At 42.6% G+C, this 25,954-nt stretch overlaps 1 protein-coding gene across 2 annotated transcripts in view; it reads right to left on the reverse strand.

Annotated features, from left to right (window-relative positions):
- Positions 1-5,864: 5,864 nt before the first annotated feature.
- The window catches only part of trip4 (thyroid hormone receptor interactor 4), a 65,104-nt gene continuing 45,014 nt past the window's right edge, over positions 5,865-25,954 (reverse strand). The window contains exons 13-14 of one of the 2 annotated variants that reach the window (XM_035628703.2): positions 8,400-8,506; positions 5,865-6,192 (exon numbers count right to left, since the gene is read on the reverse strand). In XM_035628703.2, coding sequence (XP_035484596.1) covers positions 6,127-6,192; positions 8,400-8,506 — 173 coding nt within the window. In that variant the 3' untranslated portion in view covers positions 5,865-6,126. The remainder of the gene's footprint in view (positions 6,193-8,399; positions 8,507-25,954) is intronic. The other variant, XM_047331639.1, reaches the window with a different exon arrangement.

Raw genomic sequence — 25,954 nt, forward strand, 5'->3', positions numbered from 1 at the left:
TCAGGAAAGCGGACAGAGGAGTTGCCACTCGGCCTGGAGAACAAAGGGCCGAGGAAACTGCGTGGCTGCTTTTCGGACATGCGCCGAGTCCCGGACATTTTCCTGAACTTTTCCCGGAGGGGCTGTATGTGAAAACAACGCAAGTATCCGCACGTGCTCATGCGAGAGCACAGGGGGTGAATCTCCGGAGGATTCACGGTGAGCGCTCGACTCCTCAGTGTCCATCGATGTTGTCTGGGTGAAGACGGACCACCGCGGAGGGTTCATCGCATCCACTCCTGTCGCCAAATTGAGCCAATATGCTTTTATAAATATTTCCTTTGTACGCCCGCCACCGGCTTGACAGACACGAGATGGATGAGCCACAAGCTGTTCCCAGGTTGTATTGTCGTCCCCCCCCCCCCCACCCACCGCCGCCACCTCCTCTAAAGTGCTCCAAAGCCCAATTCATCCTCCAGGCCTGTGGGGACGGGGGGGTGGGACCCTCTGCCCTCAGTCCAATCAGTCTCTCAGCAAGCACACAAAGGTCCTGCTGCTTCTACAACTGGAAACTTGGCTTAAAGGTGGCGAGGCCATGCTGCTGGACCGGAGTCAACTGCATCTCACTTTTAATCTGGGAAAATTCATCTGGGCCTCTTGTGTTTCAGCCCAGAGGATAAATAAATATTTTACCTTTAAAAAAAAATAAAAATGTCTTGTTCAATTAAAATCCGTAGCTGACTGGGTTGAAAGTTGACCGGCGTCGGCGATTCGAGTCGGGGGTTCTCGCTCCTGAAACAGGTGGTGCTCGAAATTGGAGGACACCCCTGCTTGTTCTGTTGCTTCATCTACTCTGATTAGTTCCCGTCCCCTGTCCACCAGCGTCATTGACAGGGAGGTGGTTGGCCTGCGATGAAGAAGAAGAAGCCTCACACACACACACACACACACACACACACACACGCCCCACACACACACACACACACACACACACACACACGGTGCCCTTTAAAGCAGAAGTTTGAGATTTTGGGGAGAAAACACTCACTTTCTGGAAGGGGAAGTTAGGTGAGGGGATTGATGTCGGCAGCCGGCTGTCGCTTGAGCACAAATACTAGAAAAAGGGGGAGACGAGCTCTTTTTAACAAAATCCAACTACCAGCGCCTTCAGAACTGCCTAATTAACATGTTTGTGTCGTACATCCAAAAACTGCCGTATAAAAGAACGACATTTTGGGTTTTTCCAGGGGGCTGAGTACCAATTATTTCTTGGCCCTTGGGTTGTGAAATATTGGAAAGTCATTTTACACTCGAGTATAAATTGATTACTCATTGACTAAATGAGATACAACATCGTTAATCACTCCGCTTTAGGGACCCGATCTGAACCGGACACGTATAAAAACCTGCCCAAACCCGACCTGCCAATAATTCATCTTCCCCCCAGAAAACCAGAGAAGCCCGATCCGAGGGCGACCCGAGCCAAGCCAGAGCCCGGTAATTAGACCTCATCCTAAATGTGGTCGACCCCGAACAGACCTACACGCAGAGAGAGAAAACACAAACACTGGCAGCGGCGGCCGACTAATTAGATCAATCAACACGCAGCCCCAGTTTGAACAGAGCGGCGATATGATGATTGTGATGTGCAAAGAGGAAGTGTTCAGTGACAGAAACTGAAGCGATTTGTTCACATGCTACAAAGACAAACTGAACTACAGATTAAGAATACGGGACAATGTTTAATATCTGTGCAGCCAATTCCAAATCTTGTAGCCGACTCATCCTTCTAAAAAATAAGTTTGGTCTCCGCAGAAAGAGGAGGCGTGGCTAGGGGGTGGGCGGTATCTCGAACATATTGGATGTATCGCGGCTCGTTGCACACGAGATGTATCAAATGACTGTAATCGCGAATAGCTCGACTACAGATTGTCACGTTAAACGTTGCATATAATAAGACTTGCTTTGAATTTTCTAAAATTGTCCCAGTAGAAACCATTTATGAATATAATTAAGATTAAAGAAATGTTTTTGAAAATTCAGACGTGGGTTGCAGGGACGACTAGACTCATCGTACTAGTGTGATTGTCTACATCCAAGTGTTAAATTGTGATCGCGATATATATGGCGATATAGGTAAACATATATTGCGATATTATTTATAGGCCATATCGCCCAGCCCTAGGCGTTGCTATATATCTCTGCAATAAACGTATATACTTTACCCGCATTAAAAAAAAATGTTGGACTACTCCTTTAAAAACAGGAGAGTTTGCCGCTGGCCCTCCATCTCTCGCAGCTCGCTCGCCGTAACTCAGGCAGCATGGCAGGTTTATTATTATTATAAATGGAACCACCTACAGCATTTCTGTCCCCCTCCACACAAGCGCATCTCATCATCTTTTGTGCATGAAAAACCAACAGCACATGATCTCATGGTGTTGATCCAAAGAGGCTTAGTACAAACTGCATGCGCTCGGTTGTGCAGCGCAACAGAACAGAGGCCCTGTTTATGTGAACTTGCGTGTCGGTTCTCATCTGGGGAAAAAATGCCCCCAGAATCTGGGAGACAGAAGAAAAGGCCACCCACAGGGCAAGGAGCTGTCATCGTTGATTCACTGGGGGGCTGAATTTAGTAAATTCTTAAGCAGCCGCTCTGAAAAAAAAAAACCCTGTCTATGGTGAAACTTTTACAAAAGAGAGCTCTTACATTCTCTGGCTGGGAGATTACTGGGAGGGCTGGTGCAATTATGCGTCCTCACACTGAATGGAGCCGAGCGGAGAGTTGTAGCTAATCTGCAACTCAAACAAGAGTAAATCGGAGCTCATCAACAGCGAATTACAATGCGAGGCACAGGCAAGAAACATAACAACTCTGGATGGGTGTGTGTGTGTGTGTGTGTGTGTGTGATTCACGCAATGCCTTTCAAACCATGGTGAAATAAGCCCTCGGGCAAGAAGGAGCTTAGTCAAAGAGCCACTCAAACTCATTTGGAAGGAAGTAAAAACCACACAGCTATGCAAGAAAAGCCAAAATGTCGAAACACAAAAATTACAGCAGACGAGCACAATGTCAGTCCGAGCCTGTCACAACAGCACTTGAACCAAGGGGGGGGGGGGATAATAAAGATGTCAGATACCCTCTGTGTGTTGAGATGTAAGCACAGAAGAGACTTTTTAAGAAGATGAATTATTTCAGAGGGAGTCGTCTGTGCACGTCGTGGCTCCTGAATTGAGAGGGGATCTTTACCGAGGGCTTGGCAGCTTTGTTTTCTTTTTAAAGGAAGCGAAGAGGCCGGCATGATGAAATAGTCCGCCACGAATGTGACCTGATCATCGCTTTACAATGCAATCTTCGCAAGAACCTGACCGCGGAGAAGCTGCCGTTGCCCGCGACGCTTGCGACAGAAGTCGGCGGTTCCACAAGAGTCTGCTGTAATCCTGCAGGATCGCTTATCTTAATGCGGCAACTAACGTTAATACGACACTTAGGATGTACAATCACGCTGATGCACTTTAGTGATTAACAAGAGTGGGATTAACAGCTGAGGGGGGGGGGGGGGCAAACGTTGCCACTGATAATGTCGACGGAGAGACGGGGACGGACTGCATTGCCGAACATTGTCGCCACAGTCGGCCACAAAGAAAAACATGGCTCACACAACAAGCGAGGGAGCGGACGTATAAACACGCATTCCATACCTAGGTGAGTCGTTTGTATCGTGAGTGGCAAAGCGGAGATTCAGGGAAGGCGGCGGCGGCCACCACTGACCCAGTTCACACCTACAACAAGATGGACGCCTGCTCGCCACCCGTTAGCAAAACCTGTTCATAAGAAAACGCATGGCGAGGCATTTCGCGCATACTAATACCGTGGTAACACGTCCACAGGCGGTAATTGGACAGTGCAACGTGTGTACCACAAGTTTGATTGCGTTCCACTTGCAACTTTGGTCGGAAATCTAAAAACAAGATGGACGCCTGCTAGCCACCCGTTAGCAAAATCAGTTCCCAAAAGCGCATGACGCGGCATTTCAAGCACACTAATACAGAAGTAACACGTACAAAGACGGTAATTTGACTGGGCTATGTGTGTACGACAAATTTAATGTGACACATAATAAACTTCCACTTACTGTTGATACACTGAGCAGCCATCTTGGATTTCAGGTCCAGGTTGGTGACGTTCCGCCGACCTTCCTGGCGTTCCAGTAGCAACTTCCGACTCGGAGGACGGTTATTCAAAGTTCCGAGGTATAATGCAACGCACCATGAGGCTACATCCACACTACAATGTTATTGTTTTAATAAGGCCTTTTAAAACGAAAATGATTTTTTGTGTTTTGTGTTTTAGGTCCATATCAGTATTAGTCACTGTCCATAATAACGCACCTGATGACATATATCACGTGACCATTCCTGTACACTGGGCATGTGTGTGCCGGAGTAAACAGGAAGCAGAGGTGGAACAATACATAATGTTCTCTGTCTTGCAGTATAATATCCACTTGCAGCGACCGCAGCATCACCAAACCATGGTATGGTTACTGTTGTTGTTCCCAGTGCTTGGTTATGGTTGGAGAAAGCTTCATAAAGAAGCGTTCACAGCGATTTCCCACATTGAACCCGAACAACGACCTTCCCCCGACCATAACCAATGTCTCTGTTGTTGTGACATTTGAACTACCAGAGTTTTTTGGCGGTTGATTGTTTTTCACTCCGTTCATTCAGAAAAACACGACAAATTTCCTCTCAAGAACCATGAAACAGCCCTTATGTTATTATTATCATTATTATAATCATTATGACATCACCACCAGTGAAACACAGGTCAACCTCAACTGACAACATCAAGCTCGTGCAGTGTCAGATGTGTTTAACACTCTGTTGCTGGTGAGCAGGGAGCCGAGGCTCAGATTTTGGATAACCCACGTTGTTTAGACTGAAAACAATCCCGCGTCCAAAAAAACCTGCGGGTTTTCCTTGGCGCTGCTGCAGCAGCCGAAAAGAACGCCGCCCACGACGTCCACGAGCCCGAGGACTCACTCGATGGTGGTTGATACTCCTTTGATTCAGGGTAAATAAAACTCCAACAGTTACTAAAAGTAAACAACAGAATAAGTTGAATAAGACTGAATATGCACATGCGTGTGTTTGACTAGTTGCTTGGTAACGTTGGATTACATGGTTGATCCAGGATCAACTTTTCTTCAGTTTTGTTCTGCTAATTCCCTCCGTCACCCCCCTGCAGTTTTCTTTTTTTAACACAGTGCTATTGTTGATCTAATCGTGTCCTTAAGTGTGAGCAGGGTAACGACAGGCCTGCCTCTGAGGCTACATCCACACTACTGCGTTTTGGTTTTAAAACTGAAACGATCTCTCCGTCCACGTGAGCGTTAGAGCTTCATATCAGGATTAATCCCCGTCCATACTAACACACCTGAAACAGTATATATCATGTGACCGTTCACAAACATTGAGCGTCTGCGTCCCGGTAACAGGAAGTGGACGAGAAACAACAATGGTGAAAAGTAAGTAAGTAAGACGTAGGTTTTTTTTTTCTTGGGCCGATAACGTGGTGGAACTAGTACTTAAAGTAAGTGTTGACTACGTCACCGCTGGTAGTTGACTTGTGACCGATAAGAACCAATCGGGAAGCAAATGCTGGTGACAGCGTATTTTTTGCCTGTCCACACTACAAAGTAGTAATGTGGATGTTGCCTGAGACAGGGGCAGCAATTTTAATTGACTGGAAAATATGCAAAAATATCAAAACAAAATAAAGCAATTTCTAGTTTATCCCTTGTTCTTTGAGGAAACCAGTAGTTTATGGTTGTTTTTGACCATTTTCTGAAAGATGGCATCCTTATTCACGACACACATGCTTTTTTCAAATTTGGACAGATCACATTTTAATCGGAAATAAAGCACAGAAAGAAACAAATGCATGGATTTGTCATCATGCTCAAAAGTGCTGAATAGTTTTTAAGCAAGATTCCTTACGTAAAATGCAAATGAATGTGATTGAAAACAAATATGTGTTCTCAATGTTGGGACCACCCCAGGGGAAACACTGGTTAGAAAACGTAGTTTGCCACCTTCCCGTGAGATTGGGCTTTTTTGTCCTCCCTGGCTTGCCCTCCGACGTCACTCAGCTCGCTGACGGGAGCAGCCCCTTCTTGGCACCCTGGTGGTACTGGCTCTCCAGCTTCCCTGTGAGAGAAAGGGGGTGAAAGGGAAGGGGAGGGTGGTGGGGCGGGGGAGAGGAAGGGATGAATCAAAACACCATCAAAGGGACAGAGTGACCTTTATGAGAGCTCAAGGCCTGCTGATTAGAGGCGGCCTTGGGTAGACTGGGGAGAGCGAGAGCAATGGAAAGAGACGGGCAGACAGAGAGAAGCCCTTTATTTTCAAAACCAGATCCAGATAAACTGCAATTAGGATGACCCCCCCCCCCCCCCCCCCCCCTCATTATGTCAGGTTAGCTTGTTTACCAAACCAAACACGCCAGAGTAATGACGCGTCAGTGTGTGTTGTCAGATAGCATAGGGATGTACCAGAATCAGAGGTGTGACGTGCCGGCTTTCCCCTTTTGCACACATAATCGATCTGGCTCTGTGAGTTATGTCCACCGCCGGCACAAAGGCGGCGCAACAACCTGCCTCCATGTTCTGCTTTTGTACCTTTTATACAGAACTGAGAAGTGAAATAAAGACGCAACACTTGAACAGGCTGTTTAAACAATAGGCTCGAGACGATAAGGCAAAAGGCAAACAGCTGTGTTTCAAATCAATGCATTTTTAATAGAGCCCGACCGATATATCGGTTGGCCAGTATATCGCTCGATATCAGCCTTTCACAGACCTATCGGTATATCGGCAGATATGTTTAGAACCCGACGGATATTATCGGCTAACTGCTATGAGCCTTTAAATGTTTATATATGTATATATATACATATATACACGTATATATGTATATATATATGTATACACATATATATGTACACATACCTATATACATATATCGGTCGATGTATCGGTATTGGGAATCTTGTACTCCCTAATATCGATATAGACATCGCCCCCCTTAAATCCATATCGGTCGGGCTATAATTTTTATGTGCATTTTGAAGTATTGCATTCGAATAGGTTTGACAGAAATGGCAAAATAAAATTAAAAAAAAAATCAAATATGTATGTTTTTACACTTGTCTGAGTTGGTTTGTGCCCTCTTATAATAAATAATGCACCTAATGGTTTCTGACGTCGGGAAATTTAACTCAGATGGTATCAGATATTTTATGAGACAGAAGATTCTATTCTGTTCTAATTTGTGTATTTTTAGCTTTTCTTTATGCCTTTATTTGTGTTGCTACTAGCAACCAGTTTATTCTGAGGTGTTTGATTATTTACAGGATGTTATCATATGTGTATTGTTAATATCCCATGAATATCTAACTGTCAAACTGAAGTGTGAAACTGTAGTGTAATTAAACATTATTTATTCATACAGTAAATAGACAGGAGGCTGATTTTGATCCCTGAGGGACACCTTTATCAACTGTGTTCATATGAAGCCATGTGCAAACAAACAGAATCGTCAAAACAAACTGAAGGTAGAAGTGCAATTAGTTACCGATAAACATGACGCTAAACAATCATTTGTGAGTGAGCTCCGCAGATGTATCCAGGGAATGTTAGTGTCTGTGCATGTTTCTTAGTCTGCCAAGAATGTCAAAGTCAACACTTCTGTTATTAATCGGTTCGGGTTTTGTGGCCGAGCCAGCGAACAAGCACCTGCTCGTACTTGTTGATCGGGAAACTACCATCTCCCGAGCCGTAAAAACAGTAGCCTCCTTTGTTGTGAGAAATTCCACGGGTTAGAAGAAGCTGCTCGCTATTTCATGTGAACCTCAGATGATAACATGTACAAAGATGAGGATCTCAAAGGAGTTGTTATGTTTTCATAAAAAGGCTTGTGGGTATGGTCTGAAAACAAACTCCTGCGGCCGCAGAGCCGGAGACGACCTCCGAATCTACTGTAACAGTACCTAGTGTGACCCAACTGCGTTCCCTGTATCAATCACATTTCAAATGTGATAATTTTCTGTGCAAGAAAATAAAACACCCTGCTGGGGTTTGATAACCTGCGTTGACCACCATGCTTAACTGCCAGGTAAAAAAATAAATAACCCGGTGTCTCTGTGCCCGAAACACGAGCCTCCCGCTTGTCAAGCGGCGGCATTAGCTGTCTGTTTCCCCCCGCGGCTGAGGCAGAGGAAAAACTGACGCAAGTGTGACAGGCAGGGGTGGTGGTTGTCACTTGTGCTTTTCTTTTCACGTTGTCACGCCGTAGCTGAACTCTGTGGGTAGTAGCAGCATAAACAAGTTGTTTAGGGAGAGGTGTTGTTTGCTCACCATTTCCAAGCCTGTCTGAATGGCTGTCAGTGTTGTCTGCCTGTTTCCTGCCAGGAGCAAGTGCTGCTTAGGTGTGGGAACACCTCTGGAATTTCTCTGGGTGACGGCTGCCAAAAAACGGTCATTCAGGATGACTATAACAGATGAATCCACCAGAACAGAAACACACCATGGTTTAAAGTGTTTTGAAACATTTAGCAGACAAAGGTCTAAGAGTAGTTCCACTCCAGTGTGTATTTTAGGGGGAAAATAAATATTGGATGTTAAGAGCCCAATGACTATATCGTAAAATACAGAGATGGCAGCTGAACTCCAGAGAGTCACGGTGGTGTGTCGTGCCAGCATAAGCAGACTTCTCTTTTTCTCTCTCTCTCTCTGGGAAGTGTGCTAACGCCCCAACTCCTCCAACTCGTCCAACTCGTCCGGCCCTTTCTCACCTTCGGGTGAGTGAGATCGAGAGTCAATATTATGGAAAATTGGTTCTGGCAGTTTTCCTCGTCAAGTCAAAGTGACATTTTTTCGGTGAGAAGTTGTGTATCAGTATCCATGAAAACAAACAGAGTCAAAACACGCAACCATGGAATGAGCATTCAGCAGTTGTACTGTGTGAGGTGAAGTAAACATCTTCCACTTCAAGGACTTTAGAGATGCTGAAGTTAAAATGTGCTGTTTACGAAGCCATTTGTTTCAAAAAAATACATTTTGTCGGATTTATGAAGCATATTAAAGTGATAGATCAGATTCTTTGGCACAATATCCTGTAACTTCTGTAATCAGGGATCTCTCAGCTAGACAAAAAGGAAGAGATAAAAATAAATTTTAAAACACAATACTATATTAAAGATTTAGCCATCCAGAACTAAAGTCGAAATATCTGATTTGTAGTATCTGCGATGCTCCGACCTCCCTTAAATCGACCATGCTCAGTTATCAGTAGATCATCTACGCAGATGACGAGCTACTCACACTATGGTGTTTAAAAGATATGAAATATCCAATTAAATTATGAAAGAGCTGGTTTTCTTTATCGTTCATGACAGTTAAGCTACATCCATTACCTCAAGTGCTCTACTTAGGAAGAAACCATTAATTTACTTTGTCGCCTGGGAGACAGGCTGCAAACACAACACTGACATATCACCTTCTAAAGATGTTACATTTGAACATGTTAGCAAACAGCTGTCAATTTACAATTCCAGCTTGACATAAAGCAACATTAGCATTTATTAAAAAATCATCACCACCTGGCAAAAGCAAGTTCACTATTGACTGTTCTTTTCCTTTTATCTCTCTCTCTTCAGCTGCTACATGCTCCACTATGTTACTATGTTCACCAGCTATTCACTTACTGTCTGTCTGCCGTTGAATGCATGGCAGGTATAGTTTATGGTCGTTTTTTATGTTTTTAATAAATGAAAACAGCCACAATGCTGCAGACAAAAGGACACCATGAGTGTCAGCTGGAGGTACAAATCCAAAACAAAAGCTCTGTAAAGCTGAGGGGAACTGCAGCATTGGGTGATAATTATGGGTGGGTTCATAACTACAAGCAACTATATCATTATTATTTTGATAATCGATTAATATGTTGATTATTTTCTCGATTAATAAAAGGTGTTTTGTCCACACACCAAACATATTTGGTTTACTGTCATAGAGGAGCAAAGAAACCAGAAAATATTCACATCTTAGAAGCTGAAATGAGATTAAAAAAGAAATGATTTTACTGCTTTAGCGTTGTCTCTTTGGAGACCTTAGCACAGTCACAAGGGAAATATTTCCTGAGATAAACCTCGAGTTGTAGAAACGTTTGAAGCTACTTCGGGAAACTCCCTTAATTACTGCAGTTTTTTTCCTAACTTCCTCGGTTACATTCTTTCATCCCCTAAAACTTACCTGGAGTTACATAAAAAAACAAAACATTTTATTAACGAAAAGATAATATTTAAAGGTAAGTGAAGATCTCGTTTACTCACGTTCACTTTTCCAAATCAAGTTTTGCACAATTCTCTTGAATGGTTCTTTGTTGATTTTGTTAATTCAACACTTGGATCAGGGCATTTATTTCTGTGCTTGTGTTTGAATCCAGCCCCTGAGCTGAGACTTAACTTGAATAATGAGCTGTACTGACAGCTCTGTCACCATGGCGATGTCAGAGTTTTTATGCTGCTTAAAGGACTGAATGTAGGAAACCACTTATTTTTTTACTATGCCACGGTAACAGTTTGAAAATTACACTTTGGGCAATTTTCGTGAACTCATTAAAATACATCCTTAAGTGAAACATGGAAAAATAACAAGGTCTTGTGCAGCTGGCGACGGACAACCAGGGACAACTGAAACAACAAACACAGGGTACAGTAAGTACCCTTGTTGTCATGACTGTGACAGGGGGGTTTTCTCTGGCTGTATATGGACGAGTCAGACTCATTATGTTCTCCAGGAAAGTCAATCCGACAGTGTGTTACATATATTCCATGTGTGAGGCGACTTTTGTTAATGGCTCTGGAGCTGCTGAGCTGTCGCATTTCAGAGTAGGCGCTGCCGAGCCGAGAGAGCTGGAGGGAACGCGAGCAAAAAGAGAGGAGGAGGAGGAGGAGGAGGGGTGAGTGAAGGAGTGGGTGGAAAAAACGGAGAGACAGCAAAAATGAGACAAGGGATGAGGAGAGGGACAGAGGGGGGAGGGAGGGCTGCTGGGAGAAAGGGATACAGATAGAGGAAGACAGCGGGAGAGAGGGAGAGAGACGGAGAAATAGAAAGGCTGGCCCATCGATTGGCTGAGATAATTTCCCATTGATTGCTGGACTGTTTGGAGATTGCTGGAGAAAGGTTTATTGCCCACACGCTGCAGCTGGGGAGGAGGCCATAAAATAAGCACAGGCCGTCTGCAGAGGGCTAGCTCTCCATCATAGAGCCCGTAAAACACACACACACACACACACACACACACACACACACACAGACGCTCATACATACACTGCACTCGGATACCCTTCCTTACATAATCACAAATATGACTGCGTGCATACTATTCCCATTCCACGTAAGGGGAGCGCGCAGCTCCATCGATGATGGAGAGCGAACTCACCTAATCCTGTGAAAATCCAGGGGGCAGAAGTGCAAAGAGTATTTATTAGGCTGAAACAGAAGAGTCCACTGACGTCCTCCCCGACATCAATAACATCCCCATCAGCTTCCTCGCAATAATAATCACAAGAATAATGGGCCGGTTGCTGCTTCGCCTTCTGTCACAGTAACTGCCCACGCAACGCGACGCACCGAGGGAAAAAAAAGGCAGAATTTTTCTATGCTATCTTTTCATTTCACACCGGTCCCAATGCACCTGGATAATAAACCTGGAAAGAAAAAAGCTGTGCATGTGCACTTTACCCACAACTCACTTCAGGACCAAGAAATAATGACACAGAAAAGTGAAGTTAAAAGTGGAGCATCACCAGCTCTGTGATTGAATGTTACAGTATCTGTTACATTGATCCCCACCGGGCTGCCACACCCACCAATGGAGTCTATCTCAAGTGTATCGCCTGGAGGGGGAAAAAGGTTTAACACTATTAAACTAAATGGCGGGATTTAATGGTCTGAATTCACAAAAACATGGTGACAAAGAATATTCTCCCACTTCCACAAACAACCTCCATGTCCCTCAGGGCCAAGCTCTTTTTTTCACAATGAAGAAACAAGAGTGTCTTCTTTTAAAATGTGGCCACAAATGTATAAATATGAATTTTAAACAAATAATCCATTAAATAGTTGTGGAGACATTTCAGACTGGATCACGGTGGTGCACTGAACAACCTACCAACATTGCTGCATGTCTAAGTCCCACCACGATTGTATTGCTAAAGAAAAGTTTTGCTACCAAGCACTGGTAAAACGTGCGGTGGCGCTGTGAGATTGGATGATACTGTACAAACAGTGGAAGGATGCATCACTGAAGACGATTACAGCCGTCAAAAAGATCTGTGTGGCACTCTTTCGAAAACATTGTACTCTTTTTTATTTATGAAAAGCATATGTTTATGTTATATATAGACAACTAAATATACACTACTATAACTGCCCAGCCACAGCTTCATGATCTGTTTTCAGGCGTGAACTCCAGAAAATGTCCGGAAAATTGGGTCCAGACATTTTCCTGAACTTTTCTGGTGGGGCTGTATGTGAGAACACAAATGTCTGCAAGGACTTTTCCTACCAGCCCTCCCTGGTAAAATTTGTGGAAAATGCTTGAGTGAGCTTATGTGAGAGCACAGAAGGAAAATGTCCTCAGAGATTCACAGCGAGAGAGTGGGCGCCCACCCCTCGCCTGGATGTCGGGACCCAGTTCCCCGGACATATGTCTGGAGTTCATGTCCAAAAACAGTTACAGTCAGACTGACCATCAGCGGCACAGGGAGAAATACTGCCCGCGGGTCCCGTAAAAACTCCCCCTGCCCACCAGCTCCAGAAGTATATCATCTGGAGATAAAATCCCAACAAATGTCCCCACAAAATTTGGTGAAAATCCCTCCATGTGCTTTTGTGTTATTTTGTACACACACACACGCTTATGAGATGTAGTGCAAACTGTGCCAGGTTTAAGCTAGCATATCATAATCCCCCCCCCCTCTCTCTCTGCGTCTCTCAGTGGTCGGGAGGGGGGAGGGAGGTAACCAGGGAGAACAGCACGAGAGGAGGGGAAATACTGCCTGGATTCCCATGTTGCCGTTAGTCACACCTAATTTACATTCCCTTCCTGTGCTGCCGAGCCGGTGAATTTACAAGTGGATAGAGAAGGTGCTGTTCGAGACTTGTGTTGGCATGCTGTTTGCAACGGGTAAGGGAGAAGCATCATCCCTGCGTCCCCACTGCAGTCTCTCTCTCCATCACTTGGTCTGTCCAAACCTGCCTGCCTGGAGCTGTTTTCACAGACACTGAGGGGCTGTAATGGCTAAATGATTCCTCCAACCAACAGCATGCTGCTGAGCCACTTTAGTCACACACACGACAGTTGGTCACAACTCGATAGAGAACCAGTGTCAGACACATGAGGCCAGCGAAGGTGGTGCTGGTCGGTAGCAAGTGGAGAATTTCAAACAGTTATTATTAGAACACTTCACTGAATCTTGCAGCTGCTTTTTTAGTTTTCTTGCGTTGTTTGCTCTTGTTGTCTGTAATCTGTCTTGTCTTTTGTTGCTGTAAACCCTAATTGTTCTTGGGCCTCTCTTGAAAAAGAGATTTTTAATCTCAGTGAGTTTGCCTGATTAAATAAAGATAACATAAGTGGTGATCCTTGACGTCACCCATTGGTTTGCGAACAGGAGTTTAGCATTTGCCAGCGCCATCTTTTTAAAAAAACTAAACAGAAGTAACCGTATTTGGAGGAGCGGGGGTGGGGGGTGGTAGGCCTGACTGCGACCTGCACCCACAATCGGACGGCACTAGCTGTCAATCACACCCTTTCCATGACCCAATGCAAACCACGCTTTATCATCTACTTTAATTGATATATGACTTGAATCTAGAGATTATACCATAAACTCCTCAGCAAACTGTTTACTGACGTTATGAATCGAGTGAGGAGTAGAGCCATTTTCTGATAGACTTCCAAAGAAACGGACTTTTTTTGCAACCAGTGGAGTCGCCCTCTGCTGGTCATTCGAGAGAATATAGGCTTTAGGCATTGGCTTCACTTTCCAGACCTGGTAACAGTCTATGGTTGTAGATACAAGTGGAGCAATAAGGACATGGTAAAGGCATTTGTTTAACCATCATTGAGGCTAATTTCTCTTTATAAACCAAATGTCAACAAACTGCACAGAGGCTACTGTTTAACAATGTATTTGCTCAGATTTGGAGTTTTGCCTATTTTTAACACACACACACACACCTGGGCTCACTCCTGTAGAAATACAGACTGTCAGTTCCAGAAAGTTACAGACCTGAGTGATGAAGACCACCTCCAGCTGAAAAGCAGTTTTTCCACCACTTTCAGACTGTCCAAACCGCGCGTTGTGATTGACAGATTGCACTTGAAGGGTTAGCATTTCAAACAGTCAGACAAGCACGCAGAATCTGATTAGGTTGGACCTTAACAGCTCCAGTGTTGGAGGGCCTCCAGATATTAACTTCAGCTGCTTTTTGGCAGTTTACATAAGACATAAGACCTCGTGCTGGTCCTCTCACGAATGCAGATCTGTTTGATTCACAAGCAGAGATATTCTCTGAATAAACTACAAGTCAATGCTCAGCAAATTAAAGCCAAACTAAAATTCAAATTGAGACAGAGACGAGTAGAAACTGGGAGGGATGCTCTGTGTTTGAATTGTTTTGCGAATAATCGACACCTACAGTTTATTAACTGTGAGTTTCTACACCGCAGAGATAAACAATACACAGATTGTGATTATTTCGAGAGAAAGTGCTGCTGGCGGTATGCAGCATGAATGTGTGCAAGCTTCAACTGAGTTAGACAACGGTGAGACACGGTATACATATTGATTACATGCCGGAGGCAATGCCGTGTAAAACTGGATCAGCCTACATTAAATTGGATTGTGGTTCAGTTTCAGTTCAGTGGTTCAGTTTCCAAAACTTTTTCAGGACTTGGGCAAAGATATATTCTTAGACTACTGTTGACATTGCAGTCACGGTTAAAACTTTCTGACTTCAACGTTTTGTAAAACTGTTATATTTTGACACAAACTTGGGTCTTGAAAACGACTTTTCCTCTCAGACTTCATGTCATGACTCCCATCTGTAGTTACTTGGCTCTTGCAGATGTCTCCAAACCAAACTCCACATTCACGCTTGCAAGTACACACGATAAACAACTTCCCAAAAGTTGCTTTTCAGCAGAGCTGCACAACCACGAAAGCTCAGCTGACGTGTGAACAGTTTAAAGTCCGTCAGCCAAAGAATGTTGGACACGACTGAACCTTTCGGAGTCGCTGACTGTCAACAGCTGATCCTGGCAAGTCCAAACTGAAATTGTAGTCTATCTATTCAATCATCAGGTAACACAATAAATGTTTCAAAAAACTGCTTGGAGTTCTGTCAGTTAAAGAAATGAATGTCCATCTTGGTTTTTGTTGTACAATCATGGTCTCTTGAAAATATTTCCCTGGTGTCTGTGCTAAGGTCTCCAAAGAGACAACGCTAAAGCAGTAAAAACACATTATCTGACTCACACCATTGCAGATAGACATAACCATGATAAAGTAGCTCACAAACTGAATATGGGTTGTAGGTAAGATTATGTCACTTCTGAAAGATGAAGTGTTATGAAATGAGAAGTGGAAATTAAAAGAAATAAAACGCAAACTCGTTCAGCTGAGCTCAATCCACATTACAATGTTTTTAGTTCTGAAACACGTCACTGTAGCTGTGTTTACGCCTAACGTCCACGCTACTCCAGAGGATTCAAGCTCCCAAATCGGAGATGTCTGGAAGCGCTGCTGGCCCCATTTTCAGTTTGAAAACTCCGGGACTGTGTTTTAGTTTGAACTGGTAGAAACAGAGATGCTTGGAAAAGATGATGCAGTCATCAGTATTCGCTTCTTGAATACTCTGCCTTCACTGGTTGTCAGTCACGACTACCACCGGTGAAAACTGTCAAGACAAGAAATCCCTGCTCTTATTTTTCACCATTACGTTTCTCCTTTTTGTAGTATTTTCTGCAACCAAGCAACCGACTGCAGAGTGGACAATCTGCTTCTTGTTTACGCCGGCACACACATGCTCAGTGTACATGAATGGTCATGTGATGTATGTTTTCAGGTTTGTTAGTAAGGATGGGGATTTCTACTGATAGTTTAGTTTTAAACTAAAACGTATTAGTATGGATGTAGCTTCAGTAGTTTGCGGCTATAGCCTTAGTTTGTCTGGTAGGATCGGTAGCTTTGGGTGCCTAACGTTACTGACCAAGTCATCCAATCTCCTGACTATATTTCAGCATTTACCATCTTCACGTAATTGCCACTTACAGACACAATGGATGCCGTTCTTCAAAAGCTTCATACTCAAGTGTTTATTTCAATTTCAGTTGAAATTCGTTCTTGCTTCTTGGTTCCAATAAGCGATCAGTTTACCTACAAAAACGTACAAGTGAGTTAAATTACCGGGGGATCTTGGGAAACCAAATTTGACATTTTGATAAATGAATGAATACAAAGTTTTTTTTATCCTACTCTTGACAGTAAGTCACAGATGCTCCAAATGACAACTTGTGACAAACAAATGCTGTAATGTAGAAGAAGAGCAGATTTTTAAAAACAAGTACAATTTTGCCTTAAATTCGCTGGGGGGGGGGGGGACGACGACGACGACTTGTTGCTAACTTCATATATCAAGATAAACGTCTTAAATGTCAACATCAATTCCTTCAATAGATATTTTGTAACCAGTACTCTAAATATAATAACAATTGTTTTCAATTTTTTTCTGAAGAAAATGGTTCAAATTTGTTGTCGCTTCATGTTGCCGTTGTGAGTCGATTTTATTAATGCTGTATGTGGTGTGAAAGTAAGGCACATATTTTTATATTTGTTCCTTTTATGTAGATGTATTTTCAGGGCCACCAGGTTCTGATTTTCATTCTCGAGCCGATGGGGAACAGAGAAGTCATCTGGAGACAACATGAGCGCTGCAGATGGAAATTAAAATTAATTCTGTGCGCTGTCGACTCTTGTTTTTTTTAAGTATAAATATATTATAAGATCATAAGCATGTGTGCTTTATGGGTCTATTTAGCATTCCCCCGCAGAACTGTGTCGAAGCATTAATGTTGTCCTTTGTCCTCACGAAGATCCCAGAGAATATAAAGAAATTGGGATGTAGTTTAAACAAATTTTCTAATTCACTTTCCATATCAAACTTCAGAATATTCTCAGAATCCTCTGTCGTGGCTTTAAGCTCTATGGGAGTTAGACACAGTTTGGATTTAATCAAAACCAGCTCTGATTTTATCTAAACTCATCCTTGTCAATCAGTGTAATAATATCAGCTTACACAACATTTTATTTGTTATATCCCTGTTCGACATGTACATTTCTTCATTAATCTGTTGGTAATTTGCAAATACTAAACTGTAAATATGGTTAAACTTTTAATGGTGGACGTGGCCGAGAAAATCTAGTATCCTAATAAGACTTCACATTCACTTGAGTGAAAATGAGGGCAGTCATCCAGGAAATGTTTTATTCTTTTCACATTGGCTTCTGTCACATCTTCTTGTTAGAACACCATGACACCAAAACCGCTAATACAGGAAGCTACTGCAAACACTGAAACCTAGATAACAATGTTCATCCAAGAGAGTGAAACCGGGACTGACTGCTTAGAAATACTCACTCATAGGATTTAAAGATGATTCTGTAATTGGTTTTGGAAAGTTTTTTTCTTCTTTAAATGGAAACTGCAATTTGGAGCGGCAAGAATAGAAAAACTTTTTGATCACTAACTAATAATTTATAATGTATTTTTTACGTATTTAAGGATGAATAATGGAATATGTTTGGATCTTTGTCAGATGAAATAAGACATGAACATGAACAACTTGGACTCTGAAAAACTGATATTTTTATTTCTATATCCATTTTTACTTTTATGGACCAAACGATTAATCCATGAATTGAGAAAACAACCACCAGATTAATAAATCATGTAGCGGTGTATTAGCTGAAGCTGTAATTACAGTTAAAACATTTTTTTATTAATATTATTACTTTTGGACCACTGCTATAACAAATAAAACACAAGGAAAATGAAGTCTTTATGGAAAGAGATGTTACACACAAACCTACAGAGACCACGATTAAACGTCCTTTATGCCTGATTATGGAAAAATTGGGTGTGATGTGTATAGTGGTAGCGTTTTATTCCTGCTTTGACACCACATCTCCATTTCTTACAATCCCATTTATAATTCATCCTCTAGAGACAAGAAAACCTCTTGTCAGGCTACACACACTCGGGTGCTGAGGGCTTTAAAAGCTACTTAAATCCTCAGTAGCCACAATGTCAAAGGGACAAAATATAAAGTGTAGCCTACTTTTTTTTTTTTTTACAGCCGCAATGGGACTGTGAAAAGGTGAATACAGCCGTGTTATTAAAAAGGGTCCTTATAAAGAGGCCTCGGCCACATCTAATTAGAATGTAAATGTAGTGTGGGCTGGGGATGGATCACAGAGGATAGACATTGGCATTTAGATTATGCTGAGACTAGATTACTGATGACACGGTGTGTTGGCGAGATAGCCTTTTTGAAAGAGGCTTGGCAACTGACTAATTGTGTTTCACTACTCGCAACGTGGGCCACTGCCTTTCCATTGCTGGTAATTAACAAGAGGGAAGGGACAGGTGCATTGCTGCATGTGCACAATACAAACAATCCTCAACAACATTCACGACTAAAACCCACTCACACACAGAGGAGTGTTTGTGCTCAAATGTACACACTCAGGCAACCTTTTTCTCCTCTTCTACCTTGTACCAGATTCAAAGAATGAAGCACCATCTTTGCGCTACGACGTGAAGCTGCTCAGTCAAAAAAATCCTCTCACCTCCCCATACAATTCCTCATTGAGGGCATATGCCATGAACAGAGCAGCTAAGACCAAAACATAGACAGAATGGAGACAGTGGAGAGAGCGGGAAAGGGTGAGAGAAAGGGATTGAACGGAGACAGGAAGGGAGGGTTGCAGAGAGAGAGAGGGGGAGAGAGCAGAATGGAATAAATTGAAGCTGATCTGGTGCTCTGCATTCTGAGGAGGCTGGATTTCCATATCTGTGCAGCGGTGCAGAGGGAGAAATGTGTTGGTGCTGACAGCAAGCTGAATATCTTAAACCTCCGCTGACACCCCTGCAGGCACTCTCTCCTCACACTCACACACACACACACTGATACAAGGTGGAGGGAACACACTCACAAAGTCACACATGAGTACACACACACGCAAACACACACATACACGAGAACACACACACTAAACTTAAGGTCGGGAGATGGGAAGCTTTGTGTATTGCTTTGTTCCTGCACAGCGATGTACAGTAGTGCCTGTTGTTTAACAGTCAGCTCAAGTGCAAGACTCATCTCTGGGGAAAGGACCCAGTGAGGCCATTTTCTACTGCCTATCATAACTATTCATATATATACATATACACATGCACACACACACACACACACAAAACAAATATTCACACCTAATTTGTAGCAGCTTGATTCAGAAATTATTCCAAAACATTTGTTTTGGACTCCGCAGCTTCTCGCACATTTGCGCGACAAATACAATATAGTTTAAGAAGCCGTTTGGAAATCTGACTGTTTTATTGCTGGCAGGTAAAACTGCTAAAAACCAAATTATGTGCAAGGCCACCAACTTTAAAAGAACCAATAATCCACTGTAACTTTGAATCTACTAAGCAAGTATCATATATTACACCTAATCAAGGAAAACATCTGAAGCAATGTGCATATGAAAGAAACAAACAATAACATGGTGATTCAAATGTTGGATAAAGCTTCATCCTTGTTGCTCAGCCGATATTTTTTCCTGTTAAATTAATGTTTGATGGTTTTTTTTGGAAATATGTTTTGTTTGCTGAGAGCTAAATTAGAAGATTGTTACCACTCTAAAGCCCATATGGTATTAATATATCGCTGAAGCTTAGAACAAAGGCTGGAACTGGAGGCTCTGTCCGTTTCCAAAGCTGACTTATAAACACGGTATACTTTGTTTATCCAGTATTTAAAATAAAAATGATTCAGAAATGTTTTTCAAGGTCAGATACTTGCCATTTTGTGATTCCGTGGCCATTTCTTGACACGAGTGTGGTGTATTGATCTAATCCAGCAAAAAAGAGTGAATGAGTGTATTTCCAAATATGTCAAAAATATTCCCTTTAGAAAAAGGCAGAATTTTGGGCTCTGCACTCTGTGGAAACAATATATTATAATCAAGTCATCAGTGGAAACTTGGCAGAGAGTGGACATTAACTTTGGAGCACAGTGAATCCATCAAAGTATGGCTTTGCTTATGGATCAACCATTTCCTTTCTGACTGATTGTGATTTATCTGACCAACTGCAGCTGGAACAAGGAGGCAAAAAACCGTAAAGAACAACTAAGGGAGCAGAGTCGCACTGACACTGGATTTTTTTTTTTTGGAACTGATGCAGATAGTGATTTTAGGGAGTAAAATATCTCTGTGTTTTATTGTTTCTGTTTTGAAAATGAGCTTGTGACCAAGTTTGGTACAAAGCATCTTTTCTCTTTGTTTGAGATGAATTCATGTATTTTCACCATTTATAAATGACCTCTTGCATCTTTTTGTGCATTCTGTTCTGTAAGAAAAAGTTTTCATATCAGACATCAGGTCGACATCGGCTCTACTGGTGTATCAGCTTCAAAAAGCAGACTCTCATTATTGATTGTGCAGCACTGTCAGAGAAATGACAGACACGTTAAGGCACTTCATAATGGTTTTTGGATTATACAGCTACTGCTAACATCTGTTGAGATATTTACCTAATATTTTAGTGCTTTACAGTGTAATGGTCTTTAAGCAATGCTTTCACAGTATGACATTACATCTACACAAAGCTAGCATGGGGTTCTTTGCAGTGTGCTTCCCATCTTTCAAATATTTAATATCCTCAGTGGGTGAGCAGAACAAAACCTCTCCCTCTCAAGTCTCAGACGAGACACGATGGGGATGAATTCTCAGTTTTCATAGTCAAATCCCAAAATGTTGCACTCTCTGCCAGACTATGCTCACGCTCTTTATCATAAAAACCCAGAGGGGGGGGGGGGGGTAATTTGGCAAGTTTTGTTCTTGTGCTGCCATCAACAAGAATCGGGGGAACGCATTTTATTTGTCTGACATAGTCTAAGGGCCGCCATCATTTCTGATTAATCTTACGCTGCTCCAGCATTTATTTATCTGTGTGCTCCATGTGGTGCTGTACAGCTCAATAGGGAGAGAAGAGCACGAACACTGCCGGGGTTAGTGCTTTCACTCCCACTGCACATAATTCTTACACTTTGGATAAAAGCCTACGCCAAATGGTGCGTGTGTGTTTCTGTGTGGATGAGTAGCAGTTCTGACAAAAAATAATAACAGCTGGGGCTTTTAAAGTGACCAGCCTCTCTCTTCCCTTTTTTCTTATTTTCAGGTTACTGCTAAAGGAGCTCGAGCACCCACGGCTAACATCACGACCGGCAAATATCAGAGGAGTCCCCTGGGTCTGGTTAAGTAGCTCATTTAGCTCAAGGTTAAGTTAGCTCAAGGTTATGTTTGGGTCTCCACAGGCTGGCAGTCTGCAGAGTGAGAGGAGGAAAAATGCTGATGGGCCCGTCATATGTCAGAACACATCCCGTCTACTGACGGGTGAGAAACAGCGAGGGAGGAATGTGAACCGGTGATAAACAGTGTAGGTGTGACCAATCGTGTGACCAAAGTGAATGTACTTGTGCTTGCTCCTCAGCATGTGTGTGCGTGTGAGTATGTTGGCGAAGGGGATGAGCTGAAGCAAAGGAAGCGGTAACACGGCGGCGGGCGAGCTCCTTGGCACGCCAGAGGCACAATGACATTGATCCGGCAGACCTCTCTCCATCAGTCTCCCTGACAGAGGTAACTGGATTGTTCATAAAAATGGAAATTGAGCCATGTTATTGTCATGCACACAGGCAGACACCCGGCACACAGATGAATACATCCAAGAATAAATGGACATGCACACGGGCGCACACAATAAGATGTGCAGCTTGACAAAGAAGCACATCATACATACATATATACGATTCATTAATGCCCACAATAACTCCCCAACAATACAGGGAAAGCTACAGTGTTATTTGAACATAAAGGTACAGATACAAACATTTCCTCCACCAGCGGGTCCCTCTGTTATTCAGGCTGAGGATCACTTCAAACAGATGCAGAGCAAACAAACAGAGGCAGCTGGGGGAAGGGGACGCAGGGTGAAGGAAGTAAAGCCCTTTTCCTGATTAACAGTTTGCCGTCACGTGTGTTATGATAACACTTAAGGAGGCTAACATTTCAAACGAGCGTGGCCGCGGAGGTGGGTGGGGTTGATAATTATGGCAAACATGCTTTGCGGAATGTAATTAGTTCTCTCGTATTCATCGTTTGTTAGCATCGCGACGTCCTGTGTCACACGCTAATTACCCACAACCACCGTAGTCATGTGACGAACGCTCGCCGCACAGACGCTGAGTGGGCCGAGAGCCCTTTCATCATTATTTCAAAAAGCCGTGGCCGGCATGGCTTTACACAATCGTGTTTATTTAATCAGAACGTTATCGCAGACGATAATAGACTTTTTCTTCGGAACTCTGCGTAAGCATTTAGCGCTCCGCCTCTTATTTTACTGTTTCATCAATGTGGACATACTTGGAAATCATCATCTCCAAAAATAGCTTGATACCTAATCAATTTAGGTCACCCACTGTTTGTCTCCTTCATCAACGAAGCAGGGTTTAGCTGAAAGGCAGCAGATGCTATTGATTTTTTTCCCTGTCTTTTGAAGAGTGGGGGTGGGGGAGCCACTGAGGAGGCAAGGCTAATGGTGGAAATGTTTCAGAATGGCTCCTTGCTTTTACAGGGAGAGCTGTGTTAATGATGACTTCAGTCTGATGAATTACAGTAAATAGTTATGCTGGACATGGTGTAACCTTCAGAGGAGAAGAGCCACAGAGAGACTGGGGGGCTCCAGACGTCAGCGTCAGCAGCGATGAGTTGGATGTACAAGCTGGTTTATAATTGGAACCGGATATTCCAATCTTGTCTGTGTCTTCGCCGAGCGTGACAAGGGCACTGATATTTACTTCACAGTGCTAATAAGATGCACTGTTGCCTCTGTTTGCTTTAATGTGTAAATATCGATGTAGTTTGTGAAGGGAGAAGGGAACACAATAGAGTAGCCCAAATGCAGAGAGGCTGCATGTGCTAAAAAAATAAATAAAAATTTAAAAAAATAAATATATATTTATATATAATCTCATTATTCAGGTTAAAACTAATTTTGACACGCAAGGAAAAGCAGGAAACACATTTCTAAGGGCATATTTCATTTGGATATTAGATATAGCTGTATGAATAGGTATACACTGTATGTTTATTTATACAAACACAGGTGGGGCTTACTGAAAAGAGACAAAAGGGGCCGCGAGTGGGAGTTTAGCCTACAGGTCTGCATGTAAAGTGGGTCAACTATGCTCCTGGAGAGCTTAACAAGCTGCGAGAGGAATACAAGCAGCGCACTGGATAATTAGCAAAGAGAGAGGAAGGCATGTTCGAGGGAGAGGGGGGGCTGCCTGCCAGAAGAGGTGGAACACAGACGAGAGAACGTGTCGGCAGGATTACAGCATTTCAAATCAGACAGTTTTTGGTTTTGCTCTTGTATTATATTATGCTAAACCAAAAAAAAGGAGCACATAGGTCGTTTGTTCAAGCAGCTTATTGCGACCAATGTGTTCGTTTTAAAAACTGCAGACCTCTATCGGACGTCGTGTACACGGCCGCTCTAGGTTAGCTCATATCCTGTAAAGTAGTCGCGCTGATTTTCTGCCATGTAACCCTATAACCACCACTCTCACCTTTACAAGCTCATCAACCATGCGTTGGTAAATCAAATAAAGCCCCACAATGCCCTGAGGAGAAAGCCTACCTCCTGTCAACGCTAGAGGCGCTAATTTAGGAAACTGTTAATTTGGTTGTATCAGAGCGCATGAAACACATACGACACAGTTGGACTTGTACATTTCCCCGTACAACTCTTGTAATCTGTACTATTCAGTCCACTATGTTGGCTGTTTTTCTATTGTATTTTTGTTGACATTCCATTTTACACATTCCAGTCGGACTGCATTAATGAAATAAGTACTTTTTCATCATTGTCATGTGTGGTGTTGTTTTTTTAAACAGTTAGTCAATCAAACAGAGGTGGAAGATTTCACAGAAGCAAAGCGATGCAAAGTGTTTCTCGCTGATTTTGACCTTTTGAGTACAAGAGTCCCTCCCTTGTGCTCAAAATGGCTCGAGAGTCAATCTTTTTCATGTTTGCTGAGGCAATTATTTTAACCTCTGTAAACATTGGCTGGTTTTCCCCTCATTCTTGGCTTCCAGTCAAAGGATACTGACGGTGGATGACTTTATTTTGGTTTAAACACCACAATCCAAGACTTAAATTCGGATGAATGATCATAATTAGGAGTTTATTTCAGGTTGCACAATGATGGCTAGTGGGGAAAAAGAGAAAACAAACACCAATATTTTTAGTGACAAGCAGTAACTGTGCTCTCTGTTTATCATTTGTAGTCGGTGACAGGGAGATAAATGGTTCAAAAAGGTCTAAATTTACATGAACTGATTTTTTTTTCCTGTTTTGTGGAAAAACTCTAGTTGGGTGTTGGGCCATATCCGTTCCCTGCCATCAGTAATCAGCCTATTTCCACAGCTGAGGGAGAAAGATGCAGCCCTAATACCACTGTAAGCAGGGGGGCTCAGCTGGAGTTGATGTGTGTGCCTTTTTGTGTCTGCGTATGTGTGTGTGTGTGTCCTTTCCTGAAAGCTCAGGTGCTCTCATGCGGAGTGTGAAGAGGGTTATGTGAGGCAGAGAGAGAGAGAAAGAGTGAGATAAAGACTTAAGAGCTCACACGGCGAACACTGTCGCTGCAGAGCGAGCTGAGGCAAAGGGAAGAAAGTCTGATACTTCAATCCCGACTATATACATGAGGTTAAGAGACCGCACCGGCTGTTTCTTCTGAGAGTCAACTCAAAATGTCACACACTTCATCTGTTCTTTTTTCCCGACAGGCTTATTTCCCACCACTATGCTCAAGCTACACACAGTTTATTGTTTACTACTTGAACTGCATCACAAATCCCAAAAGAGCCGCAAAGATCGGCTAAATAAATAATTTGTTTACCAAAAGAAAATTAATCGGCGGCTATTTGTGATTGTTCCTTTTTGGCTGTTGGTTGGACAAGACATTTCATTATGACATTATTTGGCTCTAGGATATAGTGAATGGGTATTTTCCAGGTTTTCTAATGTTTTATATCAACCCTGTCACCTTAAATTTAGGTTCATACATTACTAAATTGTCTTCCCAATTATATTGTGGTCCAGAGAGTCTTATCTGAGGCTAAGACATCATAATAAAGACTAAAAGTGAATAAACACATTGTGTTTCAAGTCACTGTGTACCTTTTCTTCATCAAACCAAACCAAGATCTTTCGCTTAACATAACCATAAAGTGCCTTGAGTGCCTACATACAATCATAAAAGTTGTGTGTGCACGAGTGGATGTTGTGCTGCAGGATGCAAATATATCGTCTGTGAAAATGTTACTGCTAATTATTTGTACATAAACATACTATCTATAGAGATATGGTTGTTTATATACAAAAAAATTCTTGAAAAAATATACAGCAGATTTATTGATAAAAGAAAAAAACAGTTAGTTGCCGCCCTGGTAGCCTGAATTAGTTATTAACAATTTATAAAAATGTCTAGTAATACTACATTT

This window comes from Scophthalmus maximus, chromosome 4 (genome assembly GCF_022379125.1).
Source record: "Scophthalmus maximus strain ysfricsl-2021 chromosome 4, ASM2237912v1, whole genome shotgun sequence".
NCBI classification, from domain to species: domain Eukaryota; kingdom Metazoa; phylum Chordata; class Actinopteri; order Pleuronectiformes; family Scophthalmidae; genus Scophthalmus; species Scophthalmus maximus.